Below are 27,971 nucleotides of genomic sequence, written 5' to 3'. Positions count from 1 at the left end.
ATTAGATATTCCTCTTTCCTTTGTTGTGTTAATTATTTCTTTGAGTTTATAGTATACATCTTTAATCACAATTTACCTTTAAGTGATTTTATGCAATTTCATATATAGTGTAGGAAGCTTACAGTAATAGACTTCCATTTCTGATCTTCCTTGTTTTATGCTATTGTTGTCATGCACTTTACTTTTACATACGTTATAAACCACACATTGTTATTTTTATTTAAAATCTTGATTATCTTTCAAGGAGATTTAAATAATTTTTAAAATCTTATATGTTTACCAAGTAGCTGCTATTTTTGAGGCTCTTCTTTCCTTCGTGTAGATCTAGATTTCCATTTGGTTTCATTTTCCTTCTGCCTAAAAGGCATCCTTTGAAGCTTTGTATAGTGTGGGTCTGCTGATGATGAAATCTTCAGCTTTTATATGTCTGCAAACACCTTTTTTTTAAGGAAGATTACCCCTGACCTAACAACCACCCCCAATCCTCCTCTTTTTTTTGCTGAGGAAGATTGGCTCTGAGCTAACATCTGTGCCCATCTTCCTCCACTTTATATGTGGGATGCCTGTCACAGCATGGCCCAATAAGCGATGCATAGGTCTGAGCCCAGGATCTGAACAGGTGAACCCAGGGCCACCAAAGCAGAGCATGTGAACTTAACTGCTATGCCACTGCGCAGGCCCCTGCAAACATCTTTATTTAACCTTTTTGTTTGAAAAATATTTTTGCCAGGTAGAGAATTCAAAGTTGACAGTACTTTAAAGATGTTGATTAGCTTTTTTCTGACTTGCATCTTTCCAACGAGAAATCTGATGTCATCATTATCTTTATTCCTTTGTATATGCATGATTTTTTTTCCCCTGTCTACTTTTAAGATTTAAGATTAGCAACAATTTTCAGTAATTTGGTTATGATGTGTCTTGCTGTAATTTACTTAATGTTCCCTGTATTTGGGATTCATTGAGCTTCTTGGATCTATAGGTGTATAATTTTCAAGTTTGAAAAGTTTTTGGCCATTATTTCTTCAAAAAAAATTTTTTTGCACCGCTCCTCCTGCCCCCAACCCATTGGAGTCCTTTGGAGACACTAATTTCTCATATGTTAAGTTGCTTGAAATTGTCCCACAGCTAACTGGTGGTCTTTTAATTTTCTTTATTCTTGTTTTATGTATGTTTCAGTTTGGATGATTTCCATTGTTATGCCTTCTAATTCAGTAATTGTTTCTTCTGCAGTGTCTAATCTGCTGTTAACCCCATCTAGTGTATTTTTCATTCTAGATATTGTCATTTTCTTCTCTAGAAGTTCAGTTTGGGTTTGTTTTTTATGTCTTCCATGTTTCTACTTAACTTTTTGGACATATGAAATATATTTTTAATAACTGTTTTACTGTCCTCTGCTAATTTTAATGTCTGTGTCAGTTCTGGGTCAATTTCAAATGATTGATTATTCTCCTCATTTTGAGTTGTGTTTTCCTGCCACTTTGTATCCCTGGTAGTTTTTGATTGGATGCCAGATATTGTGAATTTTACTTTGTTGGATGCTGGATATTTTTGTTCTCCCATAAAATATTCTTAAGCTTTGTCCTGGGATGTAATTAACTTTTAAACACTTTGATCATTTTGGATCCTGCTTTTATGATTTATTAGGAGGGTTCAGAGCAGTGCTCAGGCTAGGGCTAATTATTCTGTACTACTGAGACAAGACCTTCCTGAGTCCTCCACACAGTACCCTGAGAATGAAGAGTTTTTCCAGACTGGATGATGGGAACAAGCACTATTCCTGGCCCTGGGTGAGTGCCGGGAGCTGCTCTCTACTCTGTTTTGATGGTTCTTTTTCTGCCCTCAAATACTTCCCTCACAGCCGTGCTCTGATTGGTGCTCTGCTGCGTCGAGTGGCACTCTCTGCAGCTGACTGGATTCTCCCTCTGGGCAGTGCTCTTCTCTCTGCTCTTCTGTCCTGTGAATTGCCTTGGGCTCCCTGGACTCTCAGCTCCATCTCTTCAGCTCTATGAGTCTGCACTGGGCTCTGCTTCAGTTCTGTATCTTTGTGCCGCAGCCTAGAAATCCTCTCAAGGCAATGTCTCACCTGTTTGTTTTCCATCTTTAAAGGTTACTGTCCTTTATTACCTAATGTCCAGTGCCTTGAAAACTGTTGTTTCACGTTTGTGTTTTTTTCAGTTCTTTCACAGAGGAGAGTAAATCTGGCCCCTTTTACACCATCTTTGCCAGAAGCAGGAGTCCTCATCAATCTTCCATTAAATAGGTTTAAAAATGAGAAATTTGTCTTTTATATTTATCCGCATATTTCCCATATTACTCAGTTTTTGTTTGTTTGTTTGTTTTTTACTTTTTATTAAGATCATGATCATTTACAACCTTGTGAAATTTCAGTTGTACATTATTGTTTGTCAGTCATGTTGTGGGTGCACCACTTCACCCTTTGTGCCCACCCCCCACCCCACCTTTCCCCTGGTAACTGCTAATCTGTTCTCTTTGTCTACATGTTTAACTTCCATTTATGAGTGGAGTCATGTAGAGATTGTCTTTCTCTATCTGGCTTATTTCACTTAATGTAATACCCTCAAGGTCCATCCATGTTGTTGTGAATGGGACGATTTTATCCTCTTTTATGTCTGAGTAGTATTCCATTGTACGTATATACCATATCTTCTTTATCCAGTCATCTGTTGATGGGCACTTAGGTTGCTTCCGCGTCTTGGCTATTGTAAATAATGCTGCAATGAACATAGGGGTGCATGGGACTTTTGGAATTGCTGATTTCACGTTCTTTAGATAGATACCCAGTAGTCGGATGGCTGGGTTGTATGGTATTTCAATTTTTAATTTTTTGAGAAATCTCAATACTGTTTTCCATAGTGGCTGCACCAACCATATTATATCAGTTTTTCAAAAATTTCTTTAGGGGCCGGCCTGGTGGCACAGTGGTTAAGTGCGCTTGTTCCACTTTGGCAACCCAGGGTTCACTGGTTCAGATCCCAGGTGCAGACATGGCACTGCTTGCCAAGCTGTGCTGTGGCTGGCATCCCACGTATAAAATATAGGAAGATGGGCATGGATGTTAGCTCAGGGCCAGTCTTCCTCAGCAAAAAGAGGAGGATTGGCAGCAGATGTTAGCTCAGGGCTAATCTTCCTCAAAAAAAACAATTTTATTTTAGTGTAGGTATGCTGGTGATGAATTTTCATTCGGTTTTGTTTGTGTGAAAAAGTCTTTTATTTCGCTTTCATTTTCAAAAGGTAAATTGTTTCAGGCTATTGATGTCTAACTGGGCATTTTTTTCTCTTGAGTTTTTGGGTTTATAATTTTCATCAAATTTGGAAAAATTTTGGCCATTATTTCTTCAAATATTTTTTCTTCTTTTTTTAAAAATTTTTTGATGACGATTAGCCCTGAGCTAACATCTGCCACCAACCCTCCTCTTTTTGCTAAGGAGAACTGGCCCTGAGCTAACATCCATGCCCATCTTCCTCTACTTTATAGGTGGGACACCTGCCACAGCATGGCTTGACAAGCAGTGCATACATTCACACCCAGGATCCAAACCAGTGAACCCCAGGCTGCTGAAGCAGAACGTGTGAACTTAGCCGCTGTGCCACTGGGCCGGCCCCCCAAAATTTTTTTCTGTACCCTCTCTCATGTCCTCTCTTACTGAGATTTCAATTACAAATATCTTAGATTGCTTGATATTGTCTCACATGTCACAGAAGTACCTGTTGACTTTTTTCCCAGTTTTTCTCTTCTTTCTTTCTGTGCTTTTGACTTGGATGTTTTCTGTTGCTATGTTTTTTAGTTCACTGATTTTTTTCCTGCTGCATCTCATTTGCTGTTAATCTCATCCAGTATATTTTTTTAAAAATTGGCCCCGAGCTAACATCTGTTGCAAATCTTCTTTTCTTTCTCTTTTCTTCTTCTCCCCAAAGCCCTCAGGTACATAGTTGTATATTCTAGTTGTAGGTCCTTCTGGCTCCGCTATGTGGGACGCTGCCTCAGCATGGCCTGATGAGCAGTGCTAGGTCCCCACCCTGGATCTGAGCCGGTGAAACCCTGGGCCGCTGAAGCAGAGCACATGAACTTATCCACTCAGCCATGGGGCCGGCCCCTCATCCAGTATATTTTTCATTTCAGATATATATATGTTTTTTCTATTTCTAGAAGTTACATTTAGATCTTTTTTTTTATCTTCATTTTTCTCCTTCTGGTATTTTCCTTTCAACTTGAATCATATTTATAACATTTATAGTAGCTGTTTTAGGTCCATGTCTGCTAATTCTGTTATCTCTGTCATTTCTATTCATTGATTTTTCTCCTGATTGTGGGTCATGTTTTTTCCTGATCTTTGTATGCTTGGTAACTATTTTTTTTTGCAGGGTAAGATTGGCCCTGAGCTAACATCTGTTGCCACCTTCCCATTTTCTTTTTCCCCTCCCCAAAGCCCCACTACATGGTTGTATATCCTAGTTGTAAGTTGTTCTGGTTTTTCTATGTGAGCTGCCGCCACAGCATGGCAACTGACAGATGGGTGGTGTGGTTCTGCACCCAGGAAGTGAACCTGGGCTGCTGAAGTGGTGAGCGTGGAACTTTAACCGCTGGACCATCAGGGCTTGCTCTGTATGCCTGGTAAATTTTGATTGGATGACAGTCATTGTGAAATTTACATTGCTAATTGCTGGATTTTATTGTTTTCCTTTAAAGAATCTTGGATTTTGTCTGACATGCAGTTAAGTTACTTGCAGATCAAGTTATTCCTTTCAAAGGTTATTTATCTACTTTGTTAGAATGGTTCAGATCAGTCTTTACCCTATGGCTGATATATGATTTAACCCTACTACTGTCCAATGTTTTGTTTATTATGAGATCTCTTCACTCTGGCTGATGGGAATGTGAACTATTCCTAACCGTGTGTGGCTTTGGGATTGGTTCATGCACTGCTTTCTGGTGATTCTTTCCCTAGCCTCATGGAGTTTCACCCCATATCAATACTCAACCAAAGATTTGAAGGCATCCCTCTGCAGGTGTCTTTCACTCTTTTTCTCTCTCTCTCAAGCTTTTTCCATTTCAGTACTCTGTTCTACAAATGTTTGCTGCCTTGGCCACCCTGAACTCTGATCTCTGTCTCTTCAACTCAGCAAAACTGCCAGATTCTTTCTCTTTAGATTTCCTTTACATACACAGCAATCTGGAAACTGCCCCATTTGAATACCTTCTCTCAGGGATCACATTCCTGTATAGCCTATTATCCACTGTCTGAAAATAGTTCTCTCATATATTTTGTCTGGTTTTCTGGTAACTTGTTTAGGGCAGGAAAGAATGGCCATAATTCTTTTGATGTTCTATTTTGTTCTATTCTGAATTTTTCCTTTTTGTTTTTTGTTTTAATAGTGGTGTCTTTGTGTTTTCTTTCTTTCTTTTGAGGAAGACTGGACCTAAGCTAACATCCGTGCCCATCTTCCTCTACTTTATATGTGGGACACCCACCACAGCATGGCGTACCAAGCGATGCCATGTCCACACCAGGATCTGAACTGGCGAACTGCGGGCTGCCAAAGCAGAATGTGTGAACTTAAATGCCGTGCCACTGGGCTGGCCCTGTCTTTGTGTTTTCTTGTGTGTGTGTGTGTGTGTGTGTGTGTATTTACTTTTTTTTATCAGTTACTATCTTGTAGTTGTATTATATGAGGTTCTTGGGGGATCTAATCAACTATTGTTTGTTGATTCTTACTCGTCATGGATTGTTTTTATTGTGAATAGTAATTTAGCATTGTGATGTGTCTTCTGTGGGGCTTTGAGTTCCAGGGGTGTGGGGTCTTTGTCTTTCTTTCTATCAAGCTTCCCCAAGCTTGGAGGAGATGGAGGCCTACTCGTTTGTTTGTTTTAAATGGCATATATTTCCTTTCCTTTTGTGTCGCTATAAAAATGATACATGCTATGTAAAAAATATAAATAATAAAAAATTAATGTGAAATGCCTTTTCTTGTATAAATATGTGCGATTAGAGAGGGACATAGGAGACCTTGATTAATCATTGATGCGATAGAAAAATACAAGATTATACACATTCATGTAGTGAGTATAGTTAAACTTGTCTCTTCTACCCTCACTCTTTTTCATGGTTGGAGAAGAAAACTTGTTGGTCATTACAAAGAATACATTTGGACATGATGCCTTTCATTTTCATTTCTTATAGAATGATTTAAGCTAGGGAGTGAATAGTCTCTTAACAATGAAAAGACCAGGGTTTTTGGTTTCTAAGAAATGGAATAAATCTGTTAGGAAGAGAATTATGATTTCATAGTAGATCAAATGAAGTTTTAAGAATAAGGATTAATCTTCAGAGTGCTGAGATAAGTTAGATCTTAGATCCTTTGGGAGATCAATCACAGTATAAATTGGAAACCCCTCAGTTGTTTCCCCTGTGAACAGAGGTCTTCCTTATGTACTGCCTGGGGAAGCCACCACACCCCAAGTCCAGATACCTACCTTCTTTAGGCCAGCAGGCAAACTTTGGCATTCGGTGGAGGTCTAAGGCTATGAAATTTTTAAGACATGAGATCACTATATTGCTCAACCAAATGGATGCTTTTTTGTCTTCATCTTACTTAGGCTCTCCACATTATTCAGAATTGGTAATCTCTACGTCCTTTTGAGACACTCACCCCTCTCTGCTTTCTAGAAACAAACTTTCCTGGTTTTCTTCCTACCTCTCTTGCTGTTGCTTTTCAGCTTGGAGTTTCTCCAGACCACACAGATGGTGTAAATTTGAACTACAATCTTGCATGAGGGCAGGCCTCTGGTTGTAAATTACAAGGGAAGACTTCTACTTTTAGGCCAGAGCCCAGGTTATATAATAGGCTTCTTTTTCACGTATCTGTGCCAGTCGACTCTTTTATTGAGGTTTAACGCTTTGAAAGTCCTTGCCTTGTATGCGAAGTCTCAGTTCCAATTTCTAGCCCTTACCTTCTGCTCTTGCACGGCTATTAAAACCCGGTTCTCTTGCTCCTGCAGGTCAGTGATGGCCTGTTACTGCTCTAGTTTGGGTTTGTTTGCTTTTTATCCCAGCAAATAAAGTTAGATATTTAAAGGCTGCTAGCTATTTTTCACCCAGCATTTCTACATATGTTATAGCGGTAAATTTTTAGGTTATCTAGTTCACCATTTTGCCTGAAAAGGAACCCACTACTGTTTCTTTATTTTATTGTTTGGGGAGGAGAGGAAAAAATCACCCATAATCCCACTGTGTTAACACAGCAACAATCTTCACCTTTTGTCCATATGCAGCTACATGTTTAAATCATTGCAGTCTCTGCTCTTTCTTAGAATGCTGGGGGTCATTTAGCCATTTGCTAAACATATAACTTTGATTTTTATGTCTTCTTTTTTTTCCAGAACAATATAGCTGAAGTACAAGAATTGCACTCTGAATTAATGTGGAAGGATTTTATAGACCACATCAGTAGCCTTCTACATAGTGTTGAAGTGGAAGTCAGTTACTTTGCAGCTGGAATTATTGCCCATTTAATATCTAGAGGTGAACAAGCTTGGACTTTGAGCCGTAGCCAGAGAAATTCTCTTCTGGATGATCTGGTAGGGTCATTTTGTGATTTCTGGAAGCATATAAACAACATTCGTAGTGGTTAAACTATCAAAGCCTCATAATGCAATAATGCAGTGCTAAATAAATGTTGTAATCCTTTCTTGTGTCTTGTATCTTGCAGCATTCAGCTATTTTGAAATGGCCGACTCCAGAGTGTGAGATGGTAGCATACAGGTAATTAGCAAGATAATATTAAGCCAGTAATCTAGTCATTTTGCTTGCCTAGAGATCATTCCTACTGGGTGTATAGTTTTTCCCTGAGGCATCCATCTTTGTATTGGCTTTAAAAAAAGTATTTTTACTTTTTTCTGCTACCTATCATTCCTCAGTCCTTCGTTCTACAGTTTTTGAAGACAAGTGTCAGGGACTTCTTTTATACTCTTGAAATTCAAAGATGAGTAAGACACAGTGCCTGCACACAACAACCTTACAGCCTAGTAAGGGGAGACCAAATGTGAATCAGGTATAATTCACTATTGTACTAGTTATATGAAAGTGCTACAAGAGTGCTATGAAACTAAACATTAGATACTTAAATCTGTCCTGGAAAATCCAGAGGAAGTGGATTGTGAGCTGAGTTTTGAGAAAGAAGTAAGGGCAGAAGATTTTAGGAAGAGGATACAGTGTATTAATGCAGAGGTCTAAAAAAGGTGACATTGAAAGAACCAGACACCAGATTAGTTTGAGGAAACAGTTTATAAAAATTTATGAAAGTGCATACTGGATTCCCAACTCTGTTTATGACAATTAGGTGACTTGATAGCTATGTAAGTATTACGCATTGCTGCATAAATATTATTACAACTTATTTTTGTTGTCTACTTCATAAATGCTGATGGCGCCAACGTTTTTGATTCTCCCAACTTACGTTCTGTCCATTTTGGGGCAGAGGACCAGTGGAATGGAAAGGCTAATTCTAGACCTTCATGGCGTTCTACCGGTTAATTATCAGCTAACTTCTCCTTTTCTAAGTTTCCAAACCAAGGTCTGCTGTTCTTCAAGTATGTATCTTCAAGACCAAAAAAGTACTTTGGAAAAAAATATTTTTTTCTGGGCCGGCCCCGTGGCCAAGTAGTTAAATTCGTGTGTTCTGCTTTGGTGGCGCCAGGATTTTGCTGGTTCAGATCCTGGGTGCAGACCTAGCACCACTCATCAAGCCATGCCGAGGCAGCATCCCACATGCCACAACTAGAAGGACTCACAACTAAAAATGTACAACTATGTACCAGGGCCTTTAGGGAGAAAAAGGAAAAAAAGAATCTAAAAAAAAATTTTTTTTCTGTTACTACCATGTTTTGATCACTTTCCATCTTCTGTCCCAAGACTTTTGTGTGAATATGATCCTTTTTCAAATGGCTAAGACGAAGAAAAGATGTTCTATAGCTCATTTACACTAGTTTAAAAATAGTAGAATGTGGTTTCTAGAATGGAATTATTGTGTTAGGAAATAACTAAGTATAAGATGTAACTTTTATTCTTTCCTTTTGACCTTTAGGTCCTTTAATCCATTTTTCCCATTACTTGGCTGTTTCACGACACCAGGAGTCCAGCTGTGGGCAGTTTGGGCTATGCAACATGTCTGCAGCAAAAATCGTATGTACCAAAAAGAGAAATTTGTCTTTCTGTTTCAAGTGAAATTCTCCTTACATGGGAAAGCCATTTCTAAATTGTGTGTTGAAGTAAGTTTTAGGGACAGAGACTTTAAACAATACAATGTAAGAGAATTTTAGGTTATAAACTAGATTTATTCTTTCAGAATGAAAGAATGGCAATACTAGATACCGAATGACACTGGTGAATGAGACACACTCTTTTAACCTTATGGAATATAGAGATTAGGAGCCTACAGTGAGTCCATATGTTGAGCACAAGGTCTTAAGGAGATCCAGTGTTTATGGTGCATTCCAGTGCCCAGGCCTCATCCATACTAAATTCCATTGTTTAAGACATTCCTGGGGCTGGCTCAGTGGCGTAGTAATTAAGTTGGCACACTCTGCTTCAGCAGCCTGGGATTCGCCGGTTCAGATCCCGGGCGTGGACCTATGCGCACCAGTCATCAAGCCATGCTGTGGTAGGCGTCCCACATATAAAGTAGAGGAAGATGGGCTCAGATGTTCACTTAGGGTCAATCTTCCTCAGCAAAAAGAGGAGGATTGGCAGTGGATGTTAGCTCAGGGCTGATCTTCCTCAAAAAAGTAAATAAATAAATTTTTTTATGTTAAAAAATAAATAAATAAATAATCAGGAACAAGGAAAAATCATTTGAAAAAACATTAAAGGTTTGAGGGAAAAGAGTAGAAATAGAATGTAGATATGTAGGCTGTTCATGGTGATTCATATACTTTTTTGTGGCTGGACTCCAAATAATCAGCTACGTGGCTCTCTTTCCATATAAGGGGGAAAAAACATTCCATATCCTCAGATGGAAGTAAAGCTTTTCTGAGCAGTTACCTACAAATTAAATTCCTTTTATAGGACCTTAATAGGGGCCATATTGTAAATGGCCTTATATAGGAAATATGAGAGTTGTTTTTTGGGTTTTTTTTGCTGAGGAAGATTCGCCCTGAGGTAACATCCATGCCAATCTTGCTCTATTTTGTATGTGGGTCACTGCCACAGCACGGCTGCTGATGAGTGGCGTTGGTCTGTGCCCGGGAACCGAATCTGGCCCACTGAAGTGGAGCACGCTGAACTTAACCAGTAGGCCGTGGGGCTGGCCCTGAGAGTTGTGTTTTTTTGTTTTGGGGGGGAGTTTTTGGTGAAGAAGATTGGCCCTGAGCTAACATCTGTTTCAGTCTTCCTCTCTTGTATATGGAATGCCACCACAGCATGGCTTGATGAGCGATGTGTAGGTCAGTGCCCAGGATCCAAACCTGCAAACCCTGGGCCACCGAAGCTGAGTGCGCAAACTTATGACTACACCACAGGGCTGGCCCCCCAAGAGTTGTTTTTAACAATAGTCTTATAGCAAATAGCAGTAACATTTTGTTAGATTCTTTCTTGTTGCATTCTTTGATGAAAACTCAGTGTGTACCACAAAAAGGCAAGTCAGCAAAAGGTCGTCTGTGTCAGGTGGACAGAGGAGGAGGGTTTAGGGAATGGGATGTGACAGAGAAAACTGCTTTGTAACCACCTGAACTTCCACCTGGCAGGGTTTCTGGCTGCTCTTACTAAATTCCCCAGAAGCAGAGTTGTTTGTTTATAACATAAGACTGCCTCATTAGCCTCATTAAACTGCCTCTGCCCTAAAAATTATCTTCTTGTGCTGAACCCACAGGTTGTGAGAACTCCCTAGTTTATTGAGCCTACCCCATCTTATGCCAAGCCTCTATAATCTCTAGCCTTCTGTCCTCATTATTCAAGGATGCACTTTTACAGTTCCATAGGAGAAAATAAAAAATAATAAGTAGATAATAGTGCTTTTTCATGTAACTGTTTATTTTTGTTAATACTTGAGGTATTGCTATTCTTTCAAGTTTATTCTATGGAATGACCACCCTGAAGAATTTATTCTAAAATGCACTGTAATTGGGGGAATGTTAGAATATTTTATCTCAACTCAGATAGTTCAGGTTCCTACTTTCTTGCTCTCCTGGCTTGTTTTGTTTATATTTAAATGGAATTTACTTCTCACTTTGCTTTAAAAAGTTTTAATGCCGTTTATGGCTTTTAATGATTAAGAGATACTATTGCATAGTGATTAAGAGCACACAGGAATCTACCTGGATTCAAATCATGTTCCAGCACTTACTATGTATGCCCTTTTGAGAAAATTATTAAGCCTGGGGCTTCAGTTTCCACATTTGTTAAATGGGAATAATAATAGTGCCTATTTCATACATTATGATGAACCTTTTCCCATATTTTAGAAAGTTTTTGACACTGTCATTTGTAATAATCACATAATCGTTACTATATGGTGTGTTAGTTTCCTAGGGCTACCGTAAGAAGTACCACAGATAGATGGTTTAATACAAAAGGAATGTCCTCTCTTGCAGTTCTGGAGGCTAGAAGTCTAATCAGGATGTCAGCAGATCCATGCTTTCCCTGGAGGCTTGAGAGGAGAATCCTCTTTTGCCTTTTCTAGCTTCTGGTGTTTGCTGCCAATTCATGGCATTCCTCGACTTGTAGATACATCTCTCTAGTCAAAAGGCCGTCTTCTCCCTGTGTGTCTTCACATCGTCTTCTGTGTGTGTCTGTTTCTGTGTCCATATCTCCACTTTTCATAAGAACACCAGTCATATTGGATTAGGGCCCACCCTAATGACCTCATCTTAACTAATCCCATCAGTAACAACCCTATTTTCAAATAAGGTCGCATTCTGAAATACTGAGGGTTAAGACTTTAACCTGTCTTTTGGGGGTACACAGTATGATCCATAACGTATGGCTATCCATTTATTAAATGGACTTAGTAATTTATGTAGCCATTTCCCTATTGAACATTTAGGTAGTCTACCTTTTAATTTTAAAATTATACTCAAATGCTTGTTTTTATAGAGATATTCATGGCACCATTATTTATAATAGCAAATAACGAAATAACCTAGAGGTCCAGCAATAGAGAAATGTTAGATAATGTCGGAATATTCAGACAGTGGAATATTTGCATGTCATTATAAGTGAAGAAGATATGACAGAAAATTATATAAGCAGAAACTTATACTCTGGGTCATGACAGAATAACTGTACCAGACTAGCCCTCCAGCCATAAATAATAGAAAACTGGAGGGGAAATTTGAAACAGTTTTTTTCTAGACGTTAGACAAAAGACAGCAAGGATTCCAGTCCCTGAAAGCAGGAAAACAAATAAGATGAGCTCTACAGTCTCCCTGGCTTTCTTCCTGGAGGCATTTACCAGACCAGGCTTAGGGTGGGGAAACCAAGTATAGCACAGCAATTTCATTGACTCTTTGAACTGAGGAGACAGAAATCAGAGTTTGGCAAGACTGAGGTGCCTGGAATTTGTGGGATAGAGTAATGCAGAGGTGGTAGCTACATCTAGAAAGAACTCCAGAAATCTTCATAAGGGTTTCTTGAGTCTTTGACTGAAACTAAGCTGTGCATGTCTAGGGTGAGACTCCTTGAGGCCTGAAAAAGAACAAATACCAAGGAACTGCTGACTGAACATTTGGAGGTCACACAGGGTTGGGAAATATTCGAGTTCTAAACAGTAGAAAGAACTTAGTACCCAAGGCATTCATTACAGATGTCAAAAGAACTAGAAGAGATTACACTAGCCCCCAAATAAAGGCTTCTTTAGGGCAACCCTAACAAAGTGTAAAAACAAGTCTTGAAATGGTCATGCTGCTCTGCAAATAAACTATCTGCCAGCGGAAGAGTGTGCACTTTTTTTAAAAAAACAACACAATCTAGACAGTCAACAACATGTTTAGTATCTGACAAAAATTGCTAGATGAGGGAAGAAGCTTAGAAAATGTGACCTATAACCAGGAGAAAAATCAGGCAATTGAAACAGACCCAGAAATGATGGTGATGATGGAATTAGCAGAAGAGAACTTCAAAACATTTATTTATAGATATAATCCAAGATTTTAAAGAACAAATGAATAATAAGAGGAGAAAAAGATAAAACAGAAGTGCTACAGCTAAAACTTTAAATATTTGACATGAAATCCACAGGAACTTAATAGATAACACAGAAGAAAAGATCAGTGAAATTGAACAGAAGCTATGCAAACTGAAGCTTAGAGAGAAAGAAAGCTGAAAAAAAAAAGAAAGAACACTAGAACTACCCTGATAGCAATACCAGGTAAAGACATTATAAGAAAAGAAAATTACTAAACAATCTCTCATGAACATAGATGAGGAAATTCTTAACAATTTTTTAACAAACAGAACCCAACAGCTTATAAAAAGGACCCGGGAGGTTATTCCAGGAATGCAATGTTGTTTAACATTTGAAAATCAGTGTTTTTCATCCTGCTACCAGACCGGGAAAGAAAAGCAATTTGATCCTCTCAGTAGATACAGAAAAAGCATTTGACAAATGTTGGCATACAGTCCTGATAAAGAGCATCTAAGGAAATCGTACAGCTAACATCAAAATTAATAGTGAAAAATTAAATGTGAATGTTTCTCCCTATGATCAGGAACAAGGCAAGGGTATCCAGTCTCACCACTATCGAACATTGTAATGGAGGTTCTGTCCAGTAGGATCAGGAAAGAAACAAATAAAAGGCATCCAGATTGGAAAGAATGAAGTAAAGCTGTTCTCATTTGCAGATGACGTGATTATCTATGTAGAAAAATCCCATGAAATCTGCAAAAGGGCAACTAGATCTAATAAGTGAGTGTCTCAGGGTTCCAGGATACAAGATCTATGTACACCAATCAGTTGCATTTCTGTATACCAGCAACAACCAATATAAATGGAAAAGTGACATTATAGTTGCATCAAAAACTATGAAATACTTAGGCATATATCTGACAAAGATGTGCAAGACCTGTGTGCTGAACAAAGCATTACTGAGAGATGTTAAAGAATACCTAACTAAATGGAGAGACCTACCATGTTCATAAATTAGAAGGCTTAATATTGTTAAAATGGCAATTCTCCCCAAATTTGCTGTAGATTTACAAAATCTCAGCAGGCTTTTGAAGAGAAGTTGACAGGCTGTTTCTAAAATTCATATAGAAATGCAAAGGACCTACAATATAGTGTTAAAAACAAAATTCGACTGAGTAAATTTAAAGATCTAATTGGCTTTATTAAACAATTCATGAAATGGGCAGCATCTAGTACATAGAAAAGAGCTCCAAGGAACTGTACAAAATGGAAGACTTTCATGGGCAGAAAGAGGCAAGGCAAGGAAGTTATGCAAACAAAGGGCAGAAAGTTTCGCGCAAGGTCACCTTCCTTGGGAGAAGGTGGGGCTCTGTCAGGCAGATTGCCTTGCTCGTGCTGACCAGGTAATTCCAGACTGACTGGCTGAAGATCACATTCCTGGGAGAGGCTGAAACTGCAGTTAGGGTAGGTGTTAACTCTTGATTTGCTGACGTGGGGCTTAGCACAAATTACTCCATTTTGGGCCTGTTGTTTCTTTTTGAACGATCACCCCTTTTTGATCAGACCGTCAGCCAAACTGAGAGATGTGATAAAAATGTAAGACATTAGCGCCACTCTCAGCGACTGCTGAGTACTTGTCCCACCTCTTACCCATCCTCTGTGGGACGTTCACAGTCCATGACTTTTTTTTTCTGAATCTCTGTTATATTCACAGGTCACAACTTTTAGGCTCATAATTTTTTAGTCAGTCATTTTCTTCATTGCTTTTCTGGTATACCAGTCTTAGGGAGATCATTTGCTTGGTGGTTAGCAGCTGTGAACATGCATTTAAGGCTTTTGAGAAAATACAGCATGCCGGGGAGACTACTATGATTGTGATAAGCGGGATAATGTCTAGAGTGTACTGCAGAGCCATGGTCCCCAAGATTCAAACCAATCAGAATCAAATAAGTCAAAGAAAGACGCCAGTGAAGGAGTCACTTTCTTAAGCCGGGTGGCTTGTTCAGTGATCTATGTACCTGAGTTTCATCTTCCCCAGAAATGTTAATCCAGATGCAGCAAATGGTGTTGGCCACAGCACAGGCACCTCCTTGTTCAGCTAAAAGATGATCAGGGGCCATCCTATTATCAAGAACAACTTTGGCCAGAGAGTCTAAGGATTTTTGTTGGGCAGCTATCGCTTTTTCGCAACAGATTCTGCAATATTTTCAAGAGTTATGGAGAGATTCCTAATCATAGCCTCATTTGTACTCATTCGTAACCAGTGAAGTAGGGACCTGCCAAAGGAAGGAAATTCCGAATCATGAAACCCTCCTGGTAGGTACTTTCTGACTCGACAGTATCAATTCAGGGTTGTTGACCAGTGAGATGACTCAGTCTGTCTGTGAACAGTCAGGGGCACAGTCAGGTAACCTAAAAGGCATTGCCTGGTGATGCACCAGCCCTCCAGACATTCATAGGCCCAAGGAGCATGATAACCGCCACAGATAAAAATAAATCCTGTCAGGACACAAACCACTCCTGCTAAGGTGGCATTGTTAATGGACAGATCAGAGTTTTTTATGACAAATCCAGCAGTCTGAAAGATCACCCCCTTTAGCAATGGCCTGGGAGATATGGATGATGATGTTATCCTTCCAAGCCAGTGCCGGAGTAAAAGAAAGAAAGAAGAAAGGGTTTCATGTTTAAAGTATGAAGTCTTGATCCGGCATCTTGGGTGGAAGCAGTCTACATCGATGTCAGCTCTTTCTCTTTATCAGCAGTTTGATTCAGAGGTCTCCACTGTCTGTACAGGACCAAACGTCAAGTGGAGCCTTCTTTATTTATTTTTTATTTTTTTGAAGATTGGCAACAGTTGTTAGCTCAGGCGCCAATCTTTTTTTTTTTTTAAAGATTTTTAAAATTTTTTTCCTCTTTCTCCCCAAAGCCCCCCGGTACATAGTTGTATATTCTTCGTTGTGGGTCCTTCTAGTTGTGGCATGTGGGACGCTGCCTCAGTGGGGTTTGATGACCAGTGCCATGTCCGCGCCCAGGATTCGAACCAACAAAACACTGGGCCACCTGCAGCGGAGCGTGCAAACTTAACCACTCGGCCACGAGGCCAGCCCCAGTGGAGCCTTCTTTAGCTGTGAGATGTGTACCCAAGGTTCAAGTCCCTGAAGTTTGGTTGCCATCTGGCTAGTGAGGAGGACCTGGTATAGTCCCTTCCAAGGAGATCGAAGGGCAGTCTTCGTTCTTAGTGATTACAAATGAGAAGAGTGGGAGAGAATTGGGAATGTTAGTTTGGAGAGTTGTAGCCATAAATTTGAGGAAACTAGAATAATTCAGGATCCAGTCAAGTTTGTAGATATACGACAAAACCTCGAAAACAATTAACAGGACTAAAATCTAACGTCTGAAAGGTACAAACAGGCCGGCCCAGTGGTGCAGCGGTTAAGTGCGCACGTTCTGCTTCGGCAGCCCAGGGTTCACTGATTCGGATCCCGGGTGTGGACATGGCACTGTTTGTCAAGCCATGCTGTGGTAGGCATCCCACATATAAAGTAGAGGAAGATGGGTACGGATGTTAGCTTAGGGCCAGTCTTCCTCAGCAAAAAGAGGAGGATTGGCAGCAGGTGTTAGCTCAGGGCTGATCTTCCTCAAAAAATAAATAATTAATTAATTAAAAATAAGAGGTGCAAACATAATTTTTCTCTCTGCAATTACCCCCATTTTTGTCTTCTTACCAAAGATAATCACACTAAAACTAATTTGTTTGCATTAAACTTGGCCTGATATTGATATAAGTGCAACAAGAATAGTGATTGGCCATATAAGCTCTTTTTAAGACTGCTTTGCTGGAACTTTTCATAAGGAATCTCAGAATGAACTCTTGAAATCTTCCGAGTCCAAAAAACCAAGGCAAGGACTTGCCATCAGATTTTACCTGGTAAGGCTGCTGGGAACCGTTTAAGAAAGGTACCAGGCCGATTTTTCCCAGCAGTTCCTTAAAGCTACTGATTGTATCTGAGTCTATACACGTCTCTCTCGAATATGGCACTCTAGTCAAAGCCTTGGCAATACAGCGAATGTTTCCAATTGTGTCCTGTTATAAGGAGAACAGATTTTGATTGAACTTATGCAAATAGCTATGTTGCAACAAAAAGTATATTCAAGAATTTCCAAATCCTGGAGGGATCAGGTAGGGAGCAAAAGTAAATATTTCATACTTTACCAAATTGCTGTAAGCCATGGGTAGCTTAAAAGAAAAGGTTTCTTTTTTTTTTTTTAAGATTTTATTTTTTATTTTTCTCCCCAAAGCTACCTGGTATATAGTTGTATATTTTTAGTTCTGGGTACTTCTAGTTGTGGCATGTGGGACGCCACCTCAGCATGGCTTGATGAGCGGTGCCATGTCTGCATCCAGGATCCAAACTGGTGAAACCCTGGGCCACTGAAGTGGAGTGCGCGAACTTAACCACTCGGCCACGGGGCCACCCCGAAAAGGTTTCTTTAAATGTGGAAAAAACAAAACGTTAAGTAACCAGCAACGTTTCAAATAAAAAGTCATCAAAATTATAATCATCGTCCTCAGTTTGTTCAGTCTTGTGTAATTAATACTTGTTCTGGTTGAATCTAGTTTTTCTATTAGTTTTAGAAATTTTTACCTAGTTCAGTTTTATGATCACAAAGGTATTAGAAACCTGTACTTGTCAAAGTCCTTTCCATGAAAGTCCTAGAGAATGAAGCGCTTTTGTAGGAATACTTTTGCAAAAGCATCATAGTAAAACAATAACTCTCTGTAAATGACAAAAGACTTAAAAAAATGCCCAGGGTTAAAGATCTCATGAGAGTTTGTTATAATGGAAATGACAAGGATATTTGGTTATTTCTGTGATATGCAACATTTTAAGATAATAAATAGAATTATGACTGACCAGTGATATACCAGGACATATCAAATTTCTAGGAAATTCATACAGTTTCTAGGACTCTTACGTACCCAGACAAATACAGCATAAGGAAGGCTTAGCATCCCACACATCTGTGAACAGCTAATTTTTGACAGAAGAGCCAAGAGCATACAGTGGAGAAAGGAAAGTCCCTTCAATAAATGGTGTTGGGAAAACTGGACAGCCACATGCAAAAGAGTGAAAGTAGACCATCATGTTACACCATATACAAAAATTAACTCAAAATTGATTAAGGACTTGAATGTAAGATTTGAACTGTAAAACTCCTAGAAGAAAGCATAGGTACTATGTTCTTTGACATCAGTCTTAGCAGTATCTTTTTGAATATCTCCTTAGGCAAGGGAAACAAAAAATAAACAAATTACATCAAATTAAAAGCCTTCCGCACAGCAAAGGAAACCATCAACAAAAACAAAACACCCTACCAGGGCCGGCCCAGTGGCACAGCAGTTAAGTTCGCACGTTCTGCTTCTCGGCAACCCAGGGTTCGCGGGTTCAGATCCTGGGTGCGGACATGGCACCGCTTAGCACACCATGCTGTGGTAGGCAACCCACATATAAAGTAGAGGAAGATGGGCACGATGTTAGCTCAGGGCCAGGCTTCCTCAGCAAAAAGAGGAGGACTGGCAATAGTTAGCTCAGGGCTAATCTGCCTCAAAAAAAAAAAAAAAACTTATACAACTCAACAACAAAAAAATAAACAACCCAATCAAAAAATGGGTAGAGGATATGAACAGACATATTTCCAAAGAAGATATACAGATGGCCAACAGGCACGTGAAAAGATACTCAGCATCACTAATTATTAGGGAAATGCAAATCAAAACCACAATGAGATATCATCTCACACCAATCAGAATGGCTATCGTTAAAAAGTCAAGAAATATCAAGTATTGGAGAGGATGTAGAGAAAAGGGAGCCCTCTTTCACTGGTGGTAGGAATATAAATTGGTGCAGCTCATATGGAAAACAGTATGGAAATTCATCTGAAAGTTAAGAACAGAACTACCATATGATCCAGCTATTCCACTGCTGGGTATTTATCCAAAGGATGTGAAAACACAAATGCATAAAGATACATGCACCCCTATGCTCATTGCAGCATTATTCACAATAGCCAAGACTTGGAAGCAACCTAGCTGCCCATCAAGGAATGAATGGATAAAGAATATGTGGTATATATACACAGTAGGATACTACTCTGCCATAAAAAAGAGGAAATGTTGCCATTTGTGACAAGTGGATGGACCGTGAGGGTATTATGCTAAGCAAAATAAATCAGAGGGAGAAAGTCAAATACCATGTGATCTCACTTGTAAATAGGAGATAAAAACAACAACAAACAGGGGCTGGCCTGGTGGCGCAGCGGTTAAGTTCACACATTCTGCTTCAGTGGCCCAGCGTTCACCAGTTCAGATCCCAGCTGCAGACCTACACACTGTGGCAGGCGTCCCACATATAAAGTAGAGGAAAATGGGCACGGATGTTAGCTCAGGGCCAGTTTTCCTCAGTAAAGAGGAGGATTGGTGGCAGATGTTAGCTCAGGGCTAACCTTCCTCAAACAACCACAACAACAAACAAACACATAGAGACAGAGATTGGATTGGTGGTTGGTTACCAGAGGGAGAGCGGGGAGGGAGGAGGGCAAAAAGGGTGATTAGGCACGTGTGTGTGTGTGTGTGTGTGTGTGTGTGTGTGTGTGTGGTGATGGATTGAATTAGTGTTTGGGTGGTGAACATAATGTAATGTACACAGAAATCGAAATATAATAATGTTACCCCTGAAATTTATATAATGTTATAAACCAATGTTACCTCAATAAAAAAAAAATTATTCAGGTATACCTTTAAAAAAAATCATGTCGTACAACCTAAATATATACGGTTTTTATTTATCAATCATACCTCAACAAAGCTGAAAAAAAATCAATTATTCAATTATACATTTTAAATTAGGAAAAAAAGACACCATGAAACACAGGAAATTATTTTGATATGACAGAAAATCTTTGTTTTCTATGCAAATTAATTAAAAAGTAAAGAAAAACCTTTTATAACCTCTTATCAGACCAATCTCTTATAGACCAATAGGCCAAGAAAACTTTGTTCTTTTAACAGAGAGAAACCCAAATTCTAATATTGCACCCACTTACTTTTGGTAATAAAACTCATTTCTTGTTTTTTTAAACTTAATTATATCCATTCCAATCTTAGCCAGCTTGACCACACATAAAATTTCTTTTCCAAGATATCTTTTCCATAAACCTTCTACAACTGTCTTTCCTTTTTTTCATTCAAATTTTGTCTTATGTTTTTTTCTCTTTCTCATTTTGAAACAACCAGTCTCATTTTAGGACAAAATTATTTTCTTTTCCCTCACCAAAATGCATTTGCACTCCTTGTTTCTTCTTTTACTGGAAACACACATCTTACTTTTCTCGCATTGTTTCCCTTATCATTTCTAGTAGCATATCTGTATTAAAATTTTTAACCATTAAAAACCTTAATTTCTAGTGAAAATAAAGAAATAAACAATTGTGAACTGTTACATTAGCATTCTGTGTCTTGGCAAATGTATAAATACTTTTTATAATTTTTAGAAATGTGCTTTCTCCTAGCAATTTTTCAGTGTGGCACAAAACATGTTTACTAATAGACCCAAATATCTTTAGTGTCTCTGCAAAAGGAAACCAAAAGTGGGTAAACTTATGTTCGATCATTAGTGTTTTAGTATCTTATTTGGAAATAATCTAGATGTTTAATGACTAGCCATTGTTTAATTTAACTTAGCAAAACTTTAAGGCTTTAGGTTACCAAAAAGATTTGTAAACTATTTTTACATAGACATACCACAGAGATCAAGTTATTTTTCTTGCTGACAAATTTCATAACAGGGATAACATGAGCTTATTTGACTGATAAACCCAGGTAAATAAAAGTTGTATGTTCGTATTATATTTAATGCTAATAACTCTAAATATATGTGTCTATTTTTGTTAAACCAACAATTTAAATTAGCTTTAATACTGAATATTTTCCCAGATCACATGATCCAGAAAAGCATTTGAGTTAGTTTCTATTATATTTCTTTTCTTTCTTTCTTTTTTTTTTTGCTGAGAAAGATTCGCTCTGAGCTAACGTCTGTTGCCAATCCTCCTCTTTTTGCTTGCAGAAGATTCACCCCGAGCTAACAACTGTGCCAGTCTTCCTCTATTTTGTATCTGGGTTGCTGCCATAGCATAGCCCCCAACTAGTGATGTTGGTCTACACCCAGGAACCAAATCCGGGCTGCCGAAGCAGAGCACACTGAACCTAACCACTAGGCCATGGGGCCGGCCCCAGTTTCTATTATATTTCTGAGAATTTTAGGAATACTTAATTCATATAAGCACTTATTTTTCTTTGGGCCAATCAAATGGAGCTTTTTTACAAATTAATGTTGACAGTACCATCCAGAGGTATAAAAATATTACACATCTATAACTCACATATGTACAGGAATACCTCAGAGATATTGCAGGTTCGGTTCCAGACCACCACAATAAAGTGAATATTGTAATAAAGCGAGTTTCCTGGGGCCGGAACGGTGGCACATCAGTTAAGTTCACATGTTCCCTTTGGCCGCCGGGGGTTTGCTGGTTTGGATCCCGGGTGTGGACATGGCACTGCTTGACTAGCCATGCTGTCATGCTGTGGTAGGCGTCCCACATATAAAGTAGAGGAAGATGGGCATGGATGTTAGCTCAGGGCCAGTCTTCCCCAGCAAAAAGAGGAGGATTGGCAGCAGATGTTAGCTCAGGGCTAATCTTCCTCAAAAAAAACGAGTTTCCCAAATTTTTTGGTTTCCTAGTGCATATAAAAGTTATGTTTACACTATACTGTAGTCTCTTAAGTGTGTGATAGCATTATTTCTAAAAATGTCCATACCCTTATTAAAAAACACTTTATTGCTACAAAGTGCTGATCATCATCTGAGCCTTCAACGAGGTCAAATCTTTTTCCTGGTGGAGGGTCTTGCTCGATGTTGATGGCTGCTGACTGATCAGGATGGTGGTTGCTGAAGGTAGGACGGCTGCGGCAATTTCTTAAAATAAGACAGCAGTGAGGTTTGCCGCATCGATTGTCTCTTCTTTTCACGAACGATTTCTCTGTGCATGTGATACTGCTTGGTAGCATTTTACCCACAGTAGAACTTCTTTCAAAATTGGAGTCAGTCCTCTCAAGCCCTGTCATTGCTTTACCCAGCAAGGTTATGTAATATTCTAGATCCTTCGTTGTCGTTTCAACAATGTTTACGGCATCTGCACCATGAGTAGTTTTCATCTCAAGAAAGCACTTTCAGGGGCTGGCCTCGTGGCCGAGTGGTTAAGTTTGTGCACTCTGCTTTGGCGGCCCAGGGTTTTGCTGGTTCAGATCCTGGGCACGGACGTGACACCGTTCATCAGGCCATGCTGAGGCAGTGTCCCACATGCCACAACTAGAAGGGCCCACAACTAAAAATACATAACTATGTACCGGGGGCTTTGGGGAGAAGAAGAAAAAATAAAATCTTAAAAAAAAAAAAAAAAAAAAAAAGCATAGGCAATGCATAAAAGTGTAGTACCTGTCTTACGTACGATTTTGGGTCAAAGAAATTTTTTTTCCAGATTGTCTATGTCTTAAAGTTATGATTTAAAAATATGTATATATTGGGGCTGGCCCCGTGGCCGAGTGGTTAAGTTCGCGCGCTCCGCTGCAGGCGGCCCAGTGTTTCGTTAGTTCGAATCCTGGGCGCGGACATGGCACTGCTCATCAGACCACGCTGAGGCAGCGTCCCACATGCCACAACTAGAAGAACCCACAACGAAGAATACACAACTATGTACCGGGGGGCTTTGGGGAGAAAAAGGAAAAAATAAAATCCTTAAAATAGTCAAAAAAAAAAAATATGTATATATTTTTATATTAAATATATTATATAAAATATTTAAAATACATATATATATAAATGGCATGTGTATCATTTATGTGTGGGGCCTTGCAGTGTAGACATAACATCGTTACAGAGGTGTTTCTCAAGCTGCAGCATATGTTAGTGGTCAATAACAAAACACCTAAAATTTAAGCAACGAAAGAACTCATTTTTTTGTGGAATAATTTTTAAGGGTTTTAAGAAAAGCTCTTTGTCCTGTTTCTTTCAGCCTCAAGGTATTGCAGCATGCTGATCGAGGAAGGAGGGCTGCAGCATTTGTACAACATCAAAGAACATGAACAGACTGATCCCCATGTCCAACAGATTGCTGTGGCCATTCTGGACAGCTTAGAAAAACACATTGTACGCCATGGGAGACCACCTCCCTGTAAAAAGCAGCCCCAGGCCAGACTCAATTGACAGCCATAGGTAATTGGATAACGGAGGCGCAGGGATCCTTTTTGTGATAGGTTCATTTGGAATCTCTTACCCTCTGTGATGTCTTGGAAGCTTCCATGACGAGAGTCAAAAGCTCGGTTAGGGGTTGATGATGTACAGTACTGCCCACGTGAACAGTCTCTAATTTGTCTTGTGATTTTTAACTTACAAGGCAAGAAGGGTCTCTTCCTTCATCATTGCCTTTTAGGAAATTTTCCACATCTTTCAGTGTTTGAACTTACCCGTGCTTGAAATTCTACAGTTTTATGATAAAGTTTGCACGAACACTTAGGCCAGACTTTTTTGATCTTAAAGTCCCTTCTAATCAATTTGCAGCTTCAGATAAGCTGTTAACCTGATTTCTGGCACTGCTTCAGTTGTAAATTTTATACTGCTTCTGTATAAAATGCCTTTATTCTCTGTGTACCTTTTATAAGATGTCCTTCTTAGTGTGAAAGAATGGAAATCCGAGTCCTCTCCTTGTGAAAGCTACTCACTGGCTGGAGCCTGGATGGCTGGCAGAAAAATATATTAAAAACTATTAAGGAAGAATAGATTTTAGGAATTGGGAAATGGTCTGCTCTTATGGTATGTATAGTTTTTAAACCGGGACAGGCTATCCTTCTGGGGCCCACCTCTCCTGAGACAGTGACCAGTAGTTTGTAGTTTATTTTTATTGCCGGAAGCATGGGCTGCCGCTTCCTACATTGACTGCTGGTTACTCTCTAGAAATATTTCCCCAAGCATCACAGTGTGATATTACAGCATTCTGTGTTAAAGATTAAGTGTCTGAATCTCTATATGTCATATTGTTGTGAAAATGTGAATGTTAGAAAAAATTGTCTCTTGTTAGAACTGAGCATTCTTTTCCCTCTATTTCAAAGTCATTTTGTTCAGTGGAATAGACTACACATGGTGTTACCTGCTCAGTTACAATACAATTAACAACAGTAAATTTTGCCACAAGAAATTATTTCCTTTTGTTTCAAAATACATGTATCTTAATGTTTTCATGTTGGAGAAAGATGTCCACATCTCACTGCCAAAAATGAACGAGAAGAATTAGACTATTGTTAGAAGTAATGATTCTAGTTGCAGTGCATAAAAGGAAATATTTTTTGATGGGTTATTTTTTAGACAATTGCCTTTCTTTTAAGATACTTGTTACAGTATAGTAAAGAATCAGTTATCATTATATTAATAATGGCAGCTGAGAGGCAGCAATTCACCATGGAACTTAATTTCCATTAAAAAGAAATTTTTTTAAAGCTTCAGTGCAGGGGGCCGGCCCCAGGGCGCAGCAGTTAAGTTCATACACTCCGCTTTGGCGGCCCAGGGTTTTGCCAGTTGGAATCCTGGGCGCAAACATGGCACCGCTCATCAGGCCATGCTGAGGCGGCATCCCACATGCTACAACTACAAACACACAACTATGTACCAGGGGGCTTTGGGGAGAAAAAGGAAAAATAAAATCTTTAAAATGTCTCCTATGTAACACCTATATTTAAAAAAAAAAACAGAAAGAAAGCTTCAGTGCATAGTTGTGTATCCTAGTTGTTAGTTTATTTTTCTTTGTGAGCCGCCGCCAGTCTGACAACTAACAGACAGGTGGTGTGGTTCCACGACCAGGAAAGAACTAAGCGAGAGTGCCGGATCTTAACCACTACACCACCAGGGCTGGCTCCCATTTTAAATTTTAGTTTGTGAATAAGGTTAATCACAATCTCAGATGACTGAATTTTTTCATAGATGGCCAAAATGTTTTCAGTAGAGATTTTTAAATGGTATATATGAATTATGGTGATTATTCAGAAACATTTTTATTTAGAAAGGAGCTGGCTTGTTACTATGCTGATAACATTTTTGTCATACACGTTTCGTACCACTATCACAATAATCATACTTGAATCATTTGGTACTCCTTCACAGGGATGAAAACTAAAACAAAATAGGTATTTAGAATCACTAAAAACCATATTAAATTGTAGGTTAATTCTGACTTAATTGATGTAAGGAATTTTTATAGATGCAAGATAAATTTTCACAGATTGTCTATTTCAGAGGAAATGGAAAATTCTTTTAAATTTTTCCTCTTTTTTCTGAATTTTAACGTCTAAGGCAAAATGTAGAAAATAGGATACCTACAATAGCTTGGGAGTTGCTAGCTATGTCGACCATTTCCAAGTCTTTTAGCTTGTCTAGTTAAGAGACAGCCTATTTGAGACGTTTTGCATCAAGTTTCTCATATCCTGTTCAAGACAAAAGTGCATGTTTTATAGGCTAATCCTAGGTTTTTCTCTTTATAAATTGTTTTCAGAAATGGCTAAAAATGTACAGAAAACAGTAAATCTTTTCATTACTCAGAATAACTTGTTGATAAAGACTCAGAAGTATTTAAAGTTAAATTTAAGTTTACTACTTTGAGCAGTGAATAATGACCAGATACATCCGAGTCTTAAAGCAAAATAATTAATTGCATCCCAAATATATAAAAATTGTAGTGCCTTTGTGGTTGGGATGGTTTTTAAAATTGTGTATATGTTTAAGGCACAGAATCATCTGTAAAGTCTTGAATCTGGCTAAAATATAGTAGATATATATATATTGAAATTATGAGGCGTAACTGGCTTGTCTCTACAGTTAGAATCGATCAGGCCTCCTTTTGCATTTGTGTGCTACAATGTAACAGTCCTTGGTACCTTCAAGGATGACTTCTTCAATGGCTTAGAGGTGCTGTTTCAAGCACAATTTAGATTAGGGTGAACCACTCATTGCTCAAATCATTGGTGTGCTCAGATATTGTACAATATCACTACATCAGTCCACAAGCAGCAGCAAAGTTTAGATCTGCTAAAGGAAACAGACATTTTAGAGTATACTGATGCATGTTGGTGTCATTGAATAAAACAAGAACAATTAAAGCAAAAATAATCAAGGCATCTCATTCCTTCCATCAAGTAAGTTTTGCTATGGTCTTTGTACTCTAAAAAATCATTTTTATTTTTGTAGTTGAAAAGAAATATGAAATAAGTCATAATAAGGGATGGGTTTACTTTCTGGCCAAGGACTCAGTGACTACTGATCTTAGCCGAGGATTTTTAAAATCATATCAGGCCCACAGTTCCAGAAATTGACCTTAAATATTGCTGCTCCTCACTCCTGGACGGAAATGCCATGTAGTGGCACTAGTCAACTGAAGTGAATTATCCAAGGTGGAGGTGAATCACCGTAAAGCTGCCATGGAAACTTAATTTCATGATATCTTTGGTTTGCGAACTTCCAAGTAATCAAAGATTCATATTTAAAAATAGCAATCCTATATATCCAGCCTAGGAAATTGCTCTTACTAATGGGACCTTTTGAGTTGGCCCTTTTTCTCCCTCGTCACTTTGATTTGGCTGTGTTTTTAATTATGCCATGTGTCAAGATAAGATTGGGCCATCTTCTAGTCCTTTGGAGCACATTTTAATGAAAACGCATTTTATGTGCTAAATTAAGGTAGATTAGATTGATGAACCATGCTTTTGACTTAGTATTTTAAAGCATGACACCCCCCACTTCCCCCCCATAGAACAATGTGCAGCAGCACCCGAGGTTGAAAAGAGGTCATGAATAGCAGGGAAAACAAACTTACTGTTTTGTGTATGTTGAAACCCACCCTTCTTCTCCCTCTAATGTTATGTTTACATTATTTAATTATTATGCAACTTTTATCTTGGGATAAACAGTATTATTAAACTAAACGTGTAAGTTGAAGGCAGTATCATACTGTCAGCTGATGTGGGCAGTTTTATCTGTGTGTTACTTATTTGGGGATTTTATGTGGCTAAGCCCTCAGAGTAGTGTTCTAAGACAGCTTACGGAGAGGTTTGCCAACTTCAGCTTTCCCTCTCAGATCCATTGTAGCAGTTTCACATGATTGTGTGGATATTGGATGTTTAATCTTTACCATTTGCTTTGTATTGACACATTTTTAACTTTTAGTGTTAACTCATGAACTCTTCATTTTAGGAATGATGCAAATCCACCCTTCATCCAGTGATGAGAATAGCAATATGATAGGAAAATTTGCTGAATGGGCTCTAAATGAGTAAATGCTTTATCTTTTTTAGTATTTCATAGACTTTGCATGACATGGTACACTCCTAATTCTACATTCTTCGATTTCCAAATCTTAACCTAAGACACTCTATGTTAACTGGTTGGTAGCCTTAGAAGAGCTTTCTCTGCCTGTTTCTCCCCTTCCCAGTTTTTTGGGGTTCATTATGGGAAAGTCAGTGCTGTTTCTCATTTCTCAGGATGAAGCAAAGCTCTTTTGAACAGCACAACCTAACTTTATAGCTAGACAGACTGGCTGTTAAGAATATCTAAAAAGTCCCAAATTTATCAAAATTATTGTATGGGAAATCGTAAATCTAGTTCATTAGTAGTATGTGCTTAATTTGGGACTTACTTTTGGGAAAACTGTTCAAATTGGGTTCTTTTAAGTTGATT

The 27,971-nt window shown here is 38.7% G+C and overlaps 1 protein-coding gene across 4 annotated transcripts in view; it reads left to right on the top strand.

The window, feature by feature from the left end:
* ZYG11B (zyg-11 family member B, cell cycle regulator) overlaps window positions 1–24,839 on the top strand; it is an 86,110-nt gene extending 61,271 nt beyond the window's left edge. For all 4 annotated transcript variants that reach the window (XM_046662762.1, XM_046662763.1, XM_046662764.1 and 1 more), the window contains 4 exons: window positions 7,400–7,597; window positions 7,729–7,781; window positions 9,103–9,200; window positions 23,269–24,839. In XM_046662762.1, the coding sequence (XP_046518718.1) occupies window positions 7,400–7,597; window positions 7,729–7,781; window positions 9,103–9,200; window positions 23,269–23,459 (540 nt within the window). In that variant the 3' untranslated portion in view covers window positions 23,460–24,839. The remainder of the gene's footprint in view (window positions 1–7,399; window positions 7,598–7,728; window positions 7,782–9,102; window positions 9,201–23,268) is intronic.
* The last annotated feature ends 3,132 nt before the right edge of the window (window positions 24,840–27,971 follow it).

The sequence above is a fragment of the Equus quagga genome, chromosome 5, assembly GCF_021613505.1.
Source record: "Equus quagga isolate Etosha38 chromosome 5, UCLA_HA_Equagga_1.0, whole genome shotgun sequence".
NCBI classification, from domain to species: Eukaryota; Metazoa; Chordata; class Mammalia; order Perissodactyla; family Equidae; genus Equus; species Equus quagga.
This window is presented reverse-complemented; position numbering and strand designations above follow the sequence as displayed.